The sequence below is a fragment of the Somniosus microcephalus genome, chromosome 8 (assembly GCF_052327205.1).
Source record: "Somniosus microcephalus isolate GS21.2 chromosome 8, FLI_Smic_1.0, whole genome shotgun sequence".
Taxonomy (NCBI): Eukaryota; Metazoa; Chordata; class Chondrichthyes; order Squaliformes; family Somniosidae; genus Somniosus; species Somniosus microcephalus.
The window spans coordinates 238,292,356-238,308,965 of NC_140994.1; the positions used below are offsets into that span (position 1 = coordinate 238,292,356).

Here is a 16,610-nt window from a genome sequence, read left to right on the forward strand (position 1 = left end):
CACTTTACCTTTGGAAAAAGTGTGTGTTAATCAAGTCCGCAAGGGTAAAGGTTTAAGTTCGAACAGTTTCATATTATTTTTTATTTCTGTTTTCCTCTCCCAAGGCCACACCCACCCAGTACTGCTTCCAAGTGGCAATTTTTCATATATGAGTCTCGGTGGGCTATTTGAGCACGGGTTGCATCACTGTCAATCCCAATCCTGTCTTCACGTGTATTTTCGAACACTAGGGCCCTGCTATTTAAGGGAAGGGTGCGGGGGAAACGGCCAAAGAACCCGGCAAGTCCGAGGAAGCGGAGGTCCTGCCAATCTTAATGGCAGGGCTTCATTAACATCTTCTAGCTCCGTCTCCCGCCCAGCAGCCGACCGGCGGGCGGCAACACTGGCACCAGGAGACCGCGGCCTTGGAGACAGTCCCCGGCAATGGGGCAGAGGCGGGGGGGAAGAGAGGCTGGTGATCGGGGGTGGGGGGAGAGAGAGGCTGGTGATCCGGGGGGGAGAGGCTGGTGATCGGGGTGGGGGGAGAGGCTGGTGATCGGGGGTGGGGGAGAGAGGCTGGTGATCTGGGGGGGGGGGGAAGAGAGGCTGGTGATCGGGGGGGTGAGAGACTGGTGATCGGGGGGGAGAGAGGCTGGTGATCGGGGGTGGGGGGGAGAGAGGCTGGTGATCGGGGTGGGGGGAGAGAGGCTGGTGATCGGGGGTGGGGGGGAGAGAGGCTGGTGATCGGGGGGGAGAGAGGCTGGTGATCGGGAGTGGGGGGGAGAGAGGCTGGTGATCGGGGGCGGGGGGAGAGAGGCTGGTGATGGGGTGGGGGGAGAGAGGCTGGTGATCGAGGTGGGGGGGAGAGAGGCTGGTGATCGGGAGTGGGGGGAGAGAGGCTGGTGATCGGGAGTGGGGGGAGAGAGGCTGGTGATCGGGAGTGGGGGGGAGAGAGGCTGGTGATCGGGGCGGGGGGAGAGAGGCTGGTGATCGGGAGTGGGGGGGAGAGAGGCTGGTGATCGGGGCGGGGGGAGAGAGGCTGGTGATGGGGTGGGGGGAGAGAGGCTGGTGATCGGGGGTGGGGGGGAGAGAGGCTGGTGATCGGGGGTGCGGGGGAGAGAGGCTGGTGATCGGGGGTGGGGGGGAGAGAGGCTGGTGATCGGGGGTGGGGGGGAGAGAGGCTGGTGATGGGAGGAGAGAGACTGGTGATGGGGTGGGGGGAGAGAGGCTGGTGATGGGGTGGGGGGAGAGAGGCTGGTGATCGGGGGTGGGGGGAGAGAGGCTGGTGATCGGGGTGGGGGGAGAGAGGCTGGTGATCGGGGGTGGGGGGGAGAGAGGCTGGTGATCGGGGGGGAGAGAGGCTGGTGATCGGGGGTGGGGGGGAGAGAGGCTGGTGATCGGGGTGGGGGGAGAGAGGCTGGTGATCGGGGGTGGGGGGGAGAGAGGCTGGTGATCGGGGGGGAGAGAGGCTGGTGATCGGGGGTGGGGGGGAGAGAGGCTGGTGATCGGGGGGGGGAGAGAGGCTGGTGATCGGGGCGGGGGGAGAGAGGCTGGTGATCGGGGGTGGGGGGGAGAGAGGCTGGTGATCGGGGGTGGGGGGGAGAGAGGCTGGTGATCGGGGGTGGGGGGGAGAGAGGCTGGTGATCGGGGTGGGGGGAGAGAGGCTGGTGATCGGGAGTGGGGGGAGAGGCTGGTGATCGGGAGTGGGGGGAGAGAGGCTGGTGATCGGGAGTGGGGGGGAGAGAGGCTGGTGATCGGGGCGGGGGGAGAGAGGCAGGTGATGGGGGGAGGAGAGAGACTGGTGATGGGGTGGGGGGAGAGAGGCTGGTGATCGGGGTGGGGGGAGAGAGGCTGGTGATCGGGGGTGGGGGGGACAGAGGCTGGTGATCGGGGGTGGGGGGGAGAGAGGCTGGTGATCGGGGTGGGGGGAGAGAGGCTGGTGATCGGGGGTGGGGGGGAGAGAGGCTGGTGATGGGGGGAGGAGAGAGGCTGGTGATGGGGGGAGGAGAGAGACTGGTGATGGGGTGGGGGGAGAGAGGCTGGTGATCGGGGGTGGGGGGGAGAGAGGCTGGTGATCGGGGGTGGGGGGGAGAGAGGCTGGTGATCGGGGGCGGGGGGAGAGAGGCTGGTGATCGGGGGGGAGAGAGGCTGGTGATGGGGGGGTGGGGGGGAGAGAGACTGGTGATGGGGTGGGGGGAGAGAGGCTGGTGATGGGGGTGGGGGGAGAGAGGCTGGTGATCGGGGGTGGGGGGGAGAGAGGCTGGTGATCGGGGGTGGGGGGGAGAGGCTGGTGATCGGGGCGGGGGGAGAGAGGCTGGTGATCGGGGGGGAGAGAGGCTGGTGATGGGGGGTGGGGGGGAGAGAGACTGGTGATGGGGTGGGGGGAGAGAGGCTGGTGATGGGGGGTGGGGGGAGAGAGACTGGTGATGGGGTGGGGGGAGAGAGGCTGGTGATGGGGGGTGGGGGGGAGAGAGACTGGTGATGGGGTGGGGGGAGAGAGGCTGGTGATCGGGGTGGGGGGGAGAGAGGCTGGTGATCGGGGGTGGGGGGGAGAGGCTGGTGATCGGGGGCGGGGGGAGAGAGGCTGGTGATCGGGGAGGAGAGAGGCTGGTGATGGGGGGTGGGGGGGAGAGAGACTGGTGATGGGGTGGGGGGAGAGAGGCTGGTGATGGGGGGTGGGGGGGAGAGAGACTGGTGATGGGGTGGGGGGAGAGAGGCTGGTGATGGGGGGTGGGGGGGAGAGAGACTGGTGATGGGGTGGGGGGAGAGAGGCTGGTGATCGGGGTGGGGGGGAGAGAGGCTGGCGATGGGGGGAGGAGAGAGACTGGTGATGGGGTGGGGGGAGAGAGGCTGGCGATGGGGGGAGGAGAGAGACTGGTGATCGGGGTGGGGGGAGAGAGGCTGGTGATTGGGGGTGGGGGGGAGAGAGGCTGGTGATGGGGGGAGGAGAGAGGCTGGTGATCTGGTGCGGGGGGAGAGAGGCTGGTGATCGGGGTGGGGGGAGAGACTGGTGATCGGGGGGGAGAGGCTGGTGATCGGGGTGGGGGGAGAGACTGGTGATCGGGGGGGAGAGAGACTGGTGATCGGGGGGGAGAGAGACTGGTGATCGGGGTGGGGGGAGAGGCTGGTGATCGGGGGTGGGGGAGAGAGGCTGGTGATCTGGGGGGGGGAGAGACTGGTGATCGGGGGTGGGGGAGAGAGACTGGTGATCGGGGTGGGGGGAGAGGCTGGTGATCTGGTGCGGGGGGAGAGAGGCTGGTGATCGGGGTGGGGGGAGAGACTGGTGATCGGGGGGGAGAGAGGCTGGTGATCGGGGTGGGGGGAGAGACTGGTGATCGGGGGGGAGAGATGCTGGTGATGGGGGGGGGGAGAGAGACTGGTGATCGGGGTGGGGGGAGAGGCTGGTGATCGGGGGTGGGGGAGAGAGGCTGGTGATCTGGGGGGGGGGGAGAGACTGGTGATCGGGGGTGGGGGAGAGAGGCTGGTGATCGGGGGTGGGGGAGAGAGGCTGGTGATCTGGGGTGGGGGGAGAGAGGCTGGTGATCGGGGTGGGGGGAGAGGCTGGTGATCGGGGGTGGGGGAGAGAGGCTGGTGATCTGGGGTGGGGGGAGAGAGGCTGGTGACCGGGGGGGAGAGAGGCTGGTGATCGGGGGTGGGGGGAGAGAGGCTGGTGATCGGGGGTGGGGGAGAGAGGCTGGTGATCTGGGGGGGGGGAGAGACTGGTGATCGGGGGTGGGGGAGAGAGGCTGGTGATCGGGGGTGGGGGAGAGAGGCTGGTGATCTGGGGTGGGGGGAGAGAGGCTGGTGATCGGGGTGGGGGGAGAGGCTGGTGATCGGGGGTGGGGGAGAGAGGCTGGTGATCTGGGGTGGGGGGAGAGAGGCTGGTGACCGGGGGGGAGAGAGGCTGGTGATCGGGGGTGGGGGGAGAGAGGCTGGTGATCGGGGGTGGGGGGGAAGAGAGGCTGGTGATCGGGGGGGAGAGAGGCTGGTGATCGGGGGGGGGCGGGGGGGGAGAGAGGCTGGTGACCGGGGGAGAGAGAGGCTGGTGATCGGGGGTGGGGGGAGAGAGGCTGGTGATCGGGGGTGGGGGGGAGAGAGGCTGGTGATCGGGGGTTGGGGGGAGAGAGGCTGGTGATCGGGGGTGGGGGGAGAGAGGCTGGTGATCGGGGGTGGGGGGGGAGAGAGGCTGGTGATCCGGGGGGGGGGGAGAGAGACTGGTGATCGGCGGCGGGGGGGAGAGAGGCTGGTGATCGGGGTGGGGGGAGAGGCTGGTGATCGGGGGTGGGGGAGAGAGGCTGGTGATCGGGGGGGAGAGAGGCTGGTGATCGGGGGCGGGGGGGAGAGAGGCTGGTGATCTGGGGGGGGGGAGAGAGGCTGGTGATCGGGGGGGAGAGAGGCTGGTGATCGGGGGCGGGGGGGAGAGAGGCTGGTGATCCGGGGGGGAGAGAGGCTGGTGATCGGGGGGGAGAGAGGCTGGTGATCGGGGGCGGGGGGGAGAGAGGCTGGTGATCCGGGGGGGAGAGGCTGGTGATCGGGGGCGGGGGGAGAGAGGCTGGTGATCGGGGGTGGGGGGGAGAGAGGCTGGTGATCGGGGGCGGGGGGGGAGAGAGGCTGGTGATCGGGGGGGAGAGAGGCTAGTGATCGGGGGCGGGGGGGAGAGAGGCTGGTGATCCGGGGGGGAGAGGCTGGTGATCGGGGTGGGGGGAGAGGCTGGTGATCGGGGGTGGGGGAGAGAGGCTGGTGATCTGGGGGGGGGGGAAGAGAGGCTGGTGATCGGGGGGGAGAGAGGCTGGTGATCGGGGGCTGGGGGGAGAGAGGCTGGTGATCCGGGGGGGAGAGGCTGGTGATCGGGGTGGGGAGAGAGGCTGGTGATCGGGGGCGGGGGGAGAGAGGCTGGTGATCGGGGGGGAGAGAGGCTGGTGATCGGGGGCGGGGGGAGAGAGGCTGGTGATCGGGGGTGGGGGGGAGAGAGGCTGGTGATTGGGGGTGGGGGGGAGAGAGGCTGGTGATCGGGGGCGGGGGGAGAGAGGCTGGTGATCGGGGTGGGGGGAGAGAGGCTGGTGATGGGGGGGGAGAGAGGCTGGTGATCAGGGTGGGGGGGAGAGAGGCTGGTGATCGGGGGTGGGGGGAGAGAGGCTGGTGATGGGGGGGGGAGAGAGGCTGGTGATCAGGGTGGGGGGGAGAGAGGCTGGTGATCGGGGTGGGGGGAGAGAGGCTGGTGATGGGGGGAGAGAGGCTGGTGATCAGGGTGGGGGGGAGAGAGGCTGGTGATCGGGGGTGGGGGGAGAGAGGCTGGTGATCGGGGTGGGGGGAGAGGTTGGTGAACAGGTGCGGGGGGAGAGAGGCTGGTGATCGGGGGGGGGAGAGAGGCTGGTGATGGGGGGAGGAGAGAGACTGGTGATCGGGGGTGGGGGGAGAGAGGTTGGTGAACAGGGGCGGGGGGAGAGAGGCTAGTGATGGGGGGTGGGGGGGAGAGAGGCTGGTGATGGGGGGAGGAGAGAGACTGGTGATCGGGGTGGGGGGGAGAGAGACTGGTGATCAGGGTGGGGGGAGAGAGGCTGGTGATGGGGGGGTAGAGGCTGTGATCGGGGTGGGGGGAGAGAGGCTGGCGATTGGTGGTGGGAGAGTCCAAAGAGGCCTGGGGGAAGCACACCCGCTTCTGTTGGCCCACAGGGAGTGCTGAAACAGCCACTTATCTCGGGGAGCTGGCAGCTCACGCCTCCGTTTCACTGTCAAGTAAATTTCAAATTGGGCTCACTGTGGGAACCCATTTTAAATATGTTAATGAAGTGTCCCAGCTCTCCACGGTGGAACACTCAGACGCCCCGATATCTAGTGGGTTGGTGCCGCGTACCACACATTTCACTTTTAATTCTCTCTCCCCCCCCCCCCCCGCCTCTACCGCCCATCATAGGGGGTTAATATCGAGGTCTAGATGTCGATCAGAAGTGCAGGTTCATTTTTTTCCCTTCCTAGCCCTACGATGCTGAGGCAAATTGTAGAGTCCCTACTGCTGCCCCACTGAGTTCACCTAATGTGGAACGGACCAGGAGCCTGGGACCTGCTTGGTCGTATAGTTTAGTATCATGTGATGCATTTTCTATCAGGAGAGCAGGGATAAAAGATCTGAGATGGAAGACTGCAATGTTGCCAAACTAATGAGGAGGGTGTTGGGGTGATACAATAACAGGGACATTTCATGATGTGGGCAACTAGATGAATCCATGATGAGGGGCCTTGAGGGACTGGATAATGTTCCATTTTAGAATATTTTAGAGTTACCCCGAGATCTGGTGTAAATGCAGCCTAGGCTGAGAGAATGAAGATCTCTTGCTCACTTGTTCTCTTTCTCTCTCCTCTCTTTCTCTTCTTCATCTTCGCTCTCTGCCTCGCTCTCTCTCACCCACATATAGACTATAATGGTGCAAGTGTGTTCGAGCACTATCCCTCCACGTCTGAGATTAGGTTAATTTTGTTTTGCTTTTTAAGTAAGAACATAACATAAGAACATAAGAAATAGGAGCAGGAGTAGGCCATTTGGCCTTTCGAGCCTGCTCCGCCATTCAATAAGATCATGGCTGATCTTCTACCTCAACTCCACTTTCCTGCACTATCCCCATATCCCTTGATTCCCTTATATTCAAAAATCTATTGATCTCTCTCTTGAACGACTGAGCCTCCACAGCCCTCTGGGGTAGAGAATTCCAAAGATTCACCACCCTCTGAGTGAAGAAAATTCTCCTCATCTCAGTCCTAAATGGTCGACCCCTTATTCTGAGACTGTGACCCCTGGTTCTAGACACCCCAGCCAGGGGAAACATCCTCCCTGCATCTACCCTGTCAAGCCCTGTAAGAATTTTAAATGTTTCAATGAGATCACCTCTCATTCTTCTAAACTCTAGAGAATATAGGCCTAGTCTACTCAATCTCTCCTCATAGGACAATCCCCCCATCCCAGGAACCAGTCTGGTGAACCTTTGTTGCACTCCCTCTATGGCAAGTATATCAAACATAAGAACATAAGAAATAGGAGCAGGAGTAGGCCAATCGGCCCCTCGAGCCTGCTCCACCATTCAATAAGATCATGGCTGATCTGATCCTAACCTCAAATCTTCTATCACTCTCCATCCCACCCGGGAGAGGCGAAAAACCAGATAAAAAACCCAATGGCCAATTTGGGAGAAAAAATCTGGGAAATTCCTCTCCGACCCATCTAGGCGATCGAAACTCGTCCAGGAGATCACTCTGTCCCTGTATTTCCTACAGTACTTACCTTCTGTAAGAGGTGATCTCCACCCCAGCCAGGAACAGGCCCAATTTACTCTTGAAGGACTCCTAGCTGGCAGCCTGTTCCCGAGGTCTCCACTAATCCCTGTGAATAGAACCATCTCCTGAAATCTAACACAGAATTAGAACACAAGAAGTAGGAGCAGGACCAGGCTACACAGCCCCTGGGCCCGCTCCGCTACCCACAGGGCCATGACCGTTCCGAACCTAGACTCATGTCCAATTTCCTGCCCGCTCCACGTAACCCCTAATTCCCTTCTAGGTAAGTCGTAAGTTGCTTTGTAAGTCGTATAATCTTGGGCCTCATCTTCCCCACGTCATATCTACTGTTATCTTACTCTATGCTGCAGCATTTTTGCCAGGAATTCTTGTATTCTTTTCTCATATTTGTTAAACGAGAAGGAAACAAAACAGAACCGGGTGGCAACACGACATCAGTCTCACCACCAGTCAGTCAGAAGCAAAAAAAAGGAAAGAGCCAGAAAAGATCAAAGCAGCCACATCAAGTGCGCTGATCTCCTAAAGCTGTAGGACAAATCCTCATTGTTCAATCTGGATAAGCATTTCAGCACTAAACTCAAAAAGCACACAAGACTCCATGGTGTGTTTCACTGTGAGTTAAGATGAGGCTACCTAGCGGCTCAGTGCTTTGCCCTGTCAACGTGCTGCATCACAGAGCAGGGAATGTTGGCGCCCGTGGAACTTTTCCCACACGGGACCTTCTCTCAGCAGAGATACCCGTGCGCACCATGAGCACGTTTCAGAACGTCGGAACCCCTCAGGGTGTTTAAGTGTCTCTAGTTTTTCTCACGTCTAATTCATCCTTCTTCTTCAGTTCAGCTCCAGCTGCAGGCTGTAAGTAGAGGAGTGGTGACGATTCAAGGGATTGAAGCTGGGCGCTACCTAGCAATGAGCGAAATGGGACAGCTTCATGCCTCGGTAAGCAGAGACCCTCGTATTTCATTGGATTTTCATACTTGAATGTATATTGCACGATGCATCTAGATTTAGGATGGTACTGATAATCCTGATCAAATCCTTTCTCCATAGATTTTCAATTGGGATTTTTTTTCCCCTTCCTGTCTTGAAGTTCATGCTAGGGTATGAATCTACAGGTGCCAGCCGCCTCTGTTGCCTCACCCAAGTGGTTGTTCCGCACGTGTTAACCTAGACAGTGAGTGTTGGCAGGCTATTCAGTTCAGGGAGACTGAAGTGATGCATTTTGGAAGAAACAACATGGAGAGGCCGTATAATCTAAATAGTACTATTTTGCGGGGGTGCAAGAGCAGAGGGACCTGGGGGTGCATATTCACAAATCTGTGAGGGCGGCAGGGCAAGTTGATAAGGCGGGTAAGAAAGCGTATGGTATACTTGGCTTTGTAAATAGGGGCATTGAAGACAAAAACAAGGAAGTCATGCTTAACCTTTAGAAATCACTGGTTAGGCCTCAGCTGGAGTGTTTTGTACAATTCTCGGCACCACACTTTATGAAGGATGTCAAACATAAGAACATAAGAAATAGGAGCAGGAATAGGCCACTTGGCCCCTCGAGCCTGCTGCGCCATTCAATAAGATCATGGCTGATCTTGGGCTCAAAGCCACTTCCCTGCCCGCTCCCCATAACCCTTCACTCCCATATCTTGTAAAAATTTGTCTATCTCCACCTTAAATGTATTTAATGACCCAGCCTCCACAGCTCTCTGGGGCAGAGAATTCCACAGATTTACGACCCTCTGAGAGAAGAAATTCCTTCTCATCTCAGTTCTAAAAGGGCGACCCTTTATTCTGAAACTGTGCCCCCGAGTTCTAGATTTCCCCACGAGGGGAAACATCCTCTCTGCATCTACCTTGTCGAGTCCCCTCAGTATCTTATACATTTCAATAAAATCACCGCTCATTCTTCTAAATTCCAATGTATATAGGCCCAATCTGCTCAACCTGGAGAGGGTACAGAGGAGGTTTACCAGGGATGAGGGAGCTCAGTTATGTGGAGAGATTGGAAAAGCTGGGATTGTTCCCCTTAGAGCAGAGACGGTTAATGGGAGACCTGATAGAGGTATTCAAAATGATATGGGGTTTTGATACAGCAAGTAGGGAGAAACGATTTAATCTGGCAAGTGGGTCAGTAACCAGAGGTCATGGATTTAAAATAATTGGCAAAAGAACTAGATGAGAAATGAGGAGAAATTACAGGGATAGGGCTTGGGTGGGATGGCTGTCGGTGTAGGGACCGGGTGCTAGGGTTTGGATGATCAGCCATGATCTCGTTGAATGGCGGAGCAGGCTCGAAGGGCCGAATGGCCTACTCCTGCTTCTAGTTTCTATGTTTCTATGTTTCTATTTCTTCACACAGAGGGTAGTTAAGATCTGGAACGCACTACCTGAAAGAGTGGCGGAATCGGATTCCATAGGAACTTTCAAAAGGCAATTGGACATGTACTTGAAGAGGATAAATTTACAGGATTATGGAGAAAAGACTGGGGTGTGGGACTAAATGGAACAGCTCTTTTAAAGAGCCAGCACAAGCATGATGGGCCGAATGGCCTCCTTCAGTGTGTGAGATTCTATTATTCTAGAGGTATCCTATTTGTCTGAAGCAGAAATAGAAAATGCTGGCAACGCTCAGCAGGTCTGGCATCATCTGTGGAGAGAACAGACAAGGTAATCTATTGGATGCGGGTCTTTCTTCAAAACAATCTGCGTCTGACCTCACTAGAGGGGAATTTTAACCCCCAAAAATGGGTGCGTTTGGGTCGGGTGGCATGTAAAAATGTAAAAAATCTGAAACCCACCCACTTCCGGTTTTAATGGAGGCGGGGTGGGCAACCAGCCCGCTCAAAGGAGGCGAGTTGCCAAGATAAATATTATAATGAGGCTGTGTGCCTCAAAATTAACCACCATTTTAAATTTAACCCTGGCCAGTCGGGTTTCCTGGGCCTCCGGAAACCCGTCGGCTAAAGGGAGGCGAGTACTGCTGGATCCAAAAGATAAGTAACTTCCCACTTACCTGCTGGATCGAGTTTACCTGCTTCACTAACACCCCATGATCGGACACCCCCCCCCCCCCCCCACGACCCTCCCGATCTCCCCCCCTACCAGCCCCAACCCTTCCGATGTCACCACCCGCCCCCCGACTCTTCCGATCGCCACCCTCTGGCCCTTCTGATCAGCCCCCCCACCCCGACCTATTCCGATCTCCCCCTGCTGAGGCCCTTCAACTCTCCCCCTGACACCGACCCTTCCGATCTCCCCCCCCCCCCCCGAGGCCTCCGACCGCCACCTCCTCTCCCCCCCCACCGCCCTCTCTGCTCGCTGGCTGCGGCCTGGTGCCGAAGGAATATCCGCCTGACAGGCAGCCAGCCTCTCAATCTAGCTGGCTGGAGCTGGGAAACGGAGACGAAAAATGTTAATCACATCCTGCCGTTAAATTTGGCAGAACCTGAGGGAAATCCGTTCTTTCGGGTTTTCTGACCTCAAAACAGCCCCTCCGCTCCCTCCCAAATCTGAGCTAATATCCAGCCCTAGATGTTTATAAACATACTTTCCAGCAGGGAGACTCTGATGAATTGTGATCAGCAGCAGAACCCTGGCTGGCAGTACCCCTTCCCTAACCTCAGGACACTGATGCTGACTGTTGTCCCTCTACCTCTACCCTGGCTGAGGTCATCTGATACCCCATGAACTTTACAGAGTTCCTTCTGATGACAAGAACAGTCGAGACTTTGGGAGCAGTAAAAATGGAACAGGGTCATCTACAAGGGAACGAAGATCAGAACCAGGGACATTTCAATCTGTATGGTTCAGTAACACAACTTTGAGCCACTAAACCGCCTGGGAGCTTCGCAGGACAGGTTATTGATTTATATTGCTCCAGGTAAAGCCTTTTGCCTTTGGGATCTGATCTCAGGAAAGCAGCGCTGCAACAACTACAACAACTTGCATTTATATAGCGCCTTTAATGTAGTAAAAACGTCTCAAGGCGTTTCACAGAAGCGTAATCAGACATAATTTGACACCGAGGCTCATAAGGACAGAGGTAGGTTTTAATGAGCGTCTTAAACGAGGAGAGAGCGAGATACAGAGGCGTAGAGGTTTAGGAATTCCAGAGCTTAGGGCCTAAACGGATGATGACACGGCCGCCAATGGCGGAGCGATTAAAATCGGGGATGCGCAAGAAGCCAGAATTGGAGGAGCGCAGAGATCTCGGAGGGTTGTAGGGCGGGCAAAGGTTACAGAGATGGGGAGGAGCGAGGCCATGGAAGGATTTGAAAACAAGGATGAGAATTTTAAAATTGAGGTGTTGCCTGGACCGGGAGCCAATGTAGATCAGCGAGCACAGGGGTAATGGGTGGAGGTATGACGATCTCTGTGTGCTGCTCCCCAATTGCTCTTTGTAGATCCGTTGGGGGGCCAGTGCATAAACCTCCAGTGCAGAGACATAGGAACTGCCTCTGTACAATTAGCAATGCAGCACAGGGGGCAGTTAATCCATAGGCAGCTTGCGAGACCCAGGAAACAGCAAACCTCCAGGGCCAACAAATCTCCAGAAACTGCACCGTTTACACTTGAGAGCACCATCAATGGCAGCAGAACTCATGTCATTAGTCACCGGCACGCCAAGGTAAAAATGGCATTACACAAGGCTTATAGCGATGGCTTCCTGCCTTGTGTTTTTCTTTCCATGCAATTTTCTCCACCAATATTTTCTACGCTGCTCTCCTCTCCTTAAGGCACTGGCTCATTGACTGTGGGCTGTCCTTCAGTATTTCAACCAAGTGACAACTCGTCATGTGTGGTTCTTGACAGTGAATATCAGCAGTATTTGATCAGCAGTCTTTGACCATCAGGGGTATCCCAGCAAAGTCTTCACCCACTGTTTTTCATTTGAGTCTTGAAAATGGTATTCAACCTGATCCAGTCATCACTAACGACAGATTTCCAACAGAGTGTTGCTGGATAGCAATCAGAAGCAGTCACCCCTGTTGATCTTCCCCTCCCGAACCCAGGGTCACTGAGGACTATTCTAGTACCCCTATCACTGCCCCTTCTGATATCAAAAAACACAGCGGATCAAATGTGTGATTGCCATAATCTCTATGGTTCACCTATTGATTGGATAAACTTGCCTTTCTGGCGAAGAATGAAGAATGGCCACCTAGGCAAGATTCCAGAGCATGCCTGACACTGCGGACCATCAATGCCATGGAGAGGGGACAGATTAAAAGTCCCATTTCAGTCTGGGTGTCAGCCATGGCTCAGTGGGCAGCATGCTCGCCTCTGAGTCAGAAGGTCGTGGGTTTATGCCCCACTCCAGAGACATGAGCATTAAATCTAGGCTGACACTCCCAGTACAGTATTGAGGGGGTGCCGCACTGACGGAGCTGGAGTCTTTCGGATGAGGCGCTAATCCATGGCACCATCTGCCCTCTCAGGTGGATGTAAAAGATCCCATGGCACTATTTCGCAGAAGAGCAGGGGAGTTTTCCCAGTTGTCCTGGCCAATATTTATCTCTCAACCAACATCGCTAAAACAATCTAGCTGGTCGTTTATGTCATTGCTGTTTGTGGGAGCTTGCTGTGCGCAAACAGGCTGCTGCATTTCCCACATTTACAACAGTGACTACACTTCAAAAAGTACTTCATTGGCTGAAAAGCACTTTGGGATGTCCTGAGGTTGTGAAAGGCGCTATCTAAATGCAAGTCTTTCTTTTTTTTACTTTCTATTTCACCACAGTAGCAACACAGACATGTGCTGTACTATAAAAGGATTCTTTGATCACAAAGGGCCCTGCACAATGACGTGTTTGTCCATAACAGCTTCCTTCCCTCGTCCCTCCCTCTCTCGCTTTCCTTCCTTGCTATTCTTTCTCTTGCTCCTTCCTGTCGTGCCATAAATCACATCCCACAGCTTGACTCCCCTCTAAGAGATAAGTATAGGGGAGGTAACATCTTTGTAAATTGCTGTTATAAGACAAAGGAAGCACTGCTCACCTGCCCTCTCCGAGCTCAGGGAAGCTACGCTCCCCCGAAGCAAAACAAACTGGAAGAGCAACTGGGAAAAAGTAACCAACAAATTCATAGTCCCTGGAATGAAAATATCAGATCAATGCCCCTTTCACCAGCAAACAAACTTCTCAAACTCCCTGTAATGGTGCAGTCCTGCATCGCTTCTTCACGAAAAGAAATGATCAAGGTTTACAGTCAGCCTGTGTGTGCTTATGTATTTTTTTATGTTTTTAAAAAAAAAAAGGCTTCCTCACCAAGTTACCCCCTACCTCCCTTAAAGGCACTGACTCCTCACAAGCTCCATGGACACTCGCCACCCTCCAGTATCTCACCAAAAAAAAACATTGGCCCCGATTTTAGAGGGTTCACCGAGTCCCGAAGTGGGCAGGGCACCACGGGGAGTTCGGGGACTTGGAGGCCCTGCCAATCTTAATGACCGGGCCTCGTTTCCATAGATTTTCTCGGTGACCCGCCTGAACCCGGCCAATCCATTACCTGGCCGGCGGGCAGAAGCTGGGAATTCGGGCAGCAGGAGGCCGCAGCCAGGGACCCGTGGTAACGGTTCAGACAATCACTTAAACGGTGAAGTGGGGAGCTCAGAACACTCAATCGGGGGGCGGAAGCCCGAGGCAAAGGAGGCCCGAGGCTTCCTTGTGAGACCCGAAGGAGGACTCCTCCTTCTCCTGGCCCACGAGGAAACCTCAAATTAAATTTTAAAACTTACCCTGCAGGGCCTCTTCTGGACAAAGATTTCTTCCCAGCAGATCTGACTGGACGGGGAAATCATCACTGTTTCCCCGCTCAGGCCTCCGACTAAAATTGCAAATTGAGTCCCGATGACATGCTGTGGGTGTCCCACTTGCCTACTCAAAAGCACAGGTTAAATTCGGGACACGGTGGGAAAGCAGCGGTAGAGGTAAGTCGCTGCTCTCATTTTAATTGCCCTCCGCCCCCCCCCCTACCACCCCCCCCACCCCCGTTTCCGCCAGGCAAAGAGGAGTTAAAATCACGGCCATTGTTTACGTGAGCCTTCATGAGGAGTTTGAGAAGGGGCATCACAGTTGAGCACAATACGCGTCCAGCAGGGACTGCTTGATAGCATTCAGGAGCAGAAGCCCCTAGGTGATTTTAGCATCTTCCAAACACAGACCATTTGATTTGTACTATCTTAGTTAACTTAGTGTAGGCTATGGGATTGACCCTGGGAGCTTCCTGATCCCTGCGTTTTCAAGACTGAGATTGATAGGTTTTTGTTAGGCAAATGGTATTCAGGGTTACGGAACCAAGACAGGTAGATGGAGTTAAGGTACAAATCAGCCATGATCTAATTGAATGGCGGAACAGGCTTGAGGGGCTGAATGGCCTACTCCTGTTCCTATGTTCCTAAAAATAGTGCAGTGCAGTTTTGAGGAAGAGTAAAGTTATCTGTACTCTGCCCCAGCAATGCAACTGAAATCCTGCGATATGAGGATATCAGTAATTAATGCATTCATCGATTCATGTAAATTTTCTCTGTCTGCTATTTTAACAAAGGTTAAAATAAATGGGTGAACACCTTCATTAAAGCCCCAAACACCCCTTCCAGGTGAAACAGCGATTTACTTGTACTTCTTGCAATTTAGTATACTGTATTCGCTGCTCACGATGTGGTCTCCTCTACATTGGGGAGACCAAACGCAGATTGGGTGACTGCTTTGCAGAACACCTCCGTTCAGTCCGTAAGGGGGCCCCCGAGCTCCCGGTGGCCTGTCATTTTAATTCTCCGCCCCATTCCCACTCAGACCTCCACTTTCGTCTGGGTTTTTTTCTTCCCTCCCACATGGCAGCTGTCCTTCATTCTGCCAGGGCCAATCACACTTCATCCAGAGCCATCCTGTGTTCCTTGAATATCTCTCAATGTCTCTCAATGTCTCTTAATCTCTCCTGCTTTCTATCCTATATCTGACCTTCCCTTTTGTTCTTTCCCCAGCCCCCACTTGCTTTAAAATCTATCCCTTTTCCTGCTTTTTTTCCAGTTCTGACGAAGGGTCTTTGACCTGAAACGTTAACTCTGTTTCCCTCTCCACGGATGCTGCCCTGGCCTGCTGAGTTTTTCCAGAATTTTCTGTTGTTATTTCACCTTCATTAATATAATGGATAGGGAAATGTTCTTGTTACTAATTATCGCACAATGTAATGTGTATCTTATGAGGGCCTACTTGGCTCAGTTGATAATATTCTTGTCTCTAAATCCTAAGGTTATGATATTTCAAGGGAATGTTGTATTAGCAGCAGTCCTGCCCTTTTGGATGCAGTATTAAACTAAGGCCCTGTCTGCCTGTTCGCACGGATGTAAAAGATGCCTTGGCACTAGTCAAAGGGAGTTTCTTGATGTCATGACCAATATTCTTCCTCCACCAGCGTTGGCCAAAACTGGTTATTCATCTCATTCACTGTTTGTTGGGCCTTACATTGTGCAAATTGGCTGCCACATTTGCCTGCGTAACAACCGTGACGGCACTTCAAACATAGACCATTGGCTGTGAAGGCGCAACATGAATGCAAGTTCTTGTTGCTTAACTCCAACCTCCCTAGAGCACCTCCTCCTGCACCACTCCAACATTTCCATTTCCCACACCGAGTAAAACCAATTCGTTGTTTATTGGCATTTCATTTTTCCTAATCTTCTTTCCTCTCCAGAAGGCACTGACTCATGTTGGACTATAATTCTGCAGGTGCTGGTAGTTCCTTCATTATCTCGTCGAGGTGGCCCATTGTCACGTGTGAGTCCTGACAGTGATTGTTGGCAGTTTATTTAACTGCGGGTGGGGACGTCACAGCTAGATTGATCCTGTCCTCACCTATTATTCACACAGGTCCACGCTCAAACAGGATCATTGGATGTCATTCAGGAGCAGGAACCTGGGTTGTTATTCTTTCCCTCCCTAGCCCAGGGGTATTGAAGGCAATTGGAGCACCCCCAACTGCAGCCCTGGCTGAGAGCAGCTGACCCAGCACAAACCAGGAATCCGACTGATACTGGGGCTACAGGGGTTAAATTATGAGGACAGCTTGCAGAGACTGTTATTTCTGTGCACTTTGTATATAGGGCTCCTCGAGGGCTGCACTGTTGTGAGGTTCCTGTGTGTTTGGGGAAGGGACGGCAAGGGTGGAATGTCTGGACAATCCATTGGTGATTTGGCTGACCATATTATAATACAGTTATAGAAACATAGAAACATAGAAGATAGGAGCAGGAGTAGGCCATTCGGCCCCTCGAGCCTCATGGCTGATCATCCAAACTCAGTACCCTGTCCCTTGATCCCTTTAGCCTTAAGAAATATATCTAACTCCTTCTT

General features: G+C 55.0%; 1 protein-coding gene across 3 annotated transcripts in view; it reads left to right on the forward strand.

The window, feature by feature from the left end:
• Nucleotides 1–16,610, forward strand: part of LOC147114178 (fibroblast growth factor 1-like) — an 89,088-nt gene that overhangs the window by 69,259 nt on the left and 3,219 nt on the right. For all 3 annotated transcript variants that reach the window (XM_085995824.1, XM_085995825.1, XM_085995823.1), the window contains one exon: nt 8,102–8,205. In XM_085995824.1, coding sequence (XP_085851950.1) covers nt 8,102–8,205 — 104 coding nt within the window. The remainder of the gene's footprint in view (nt 1–8,101; nt 8,206–16,610) is intronic.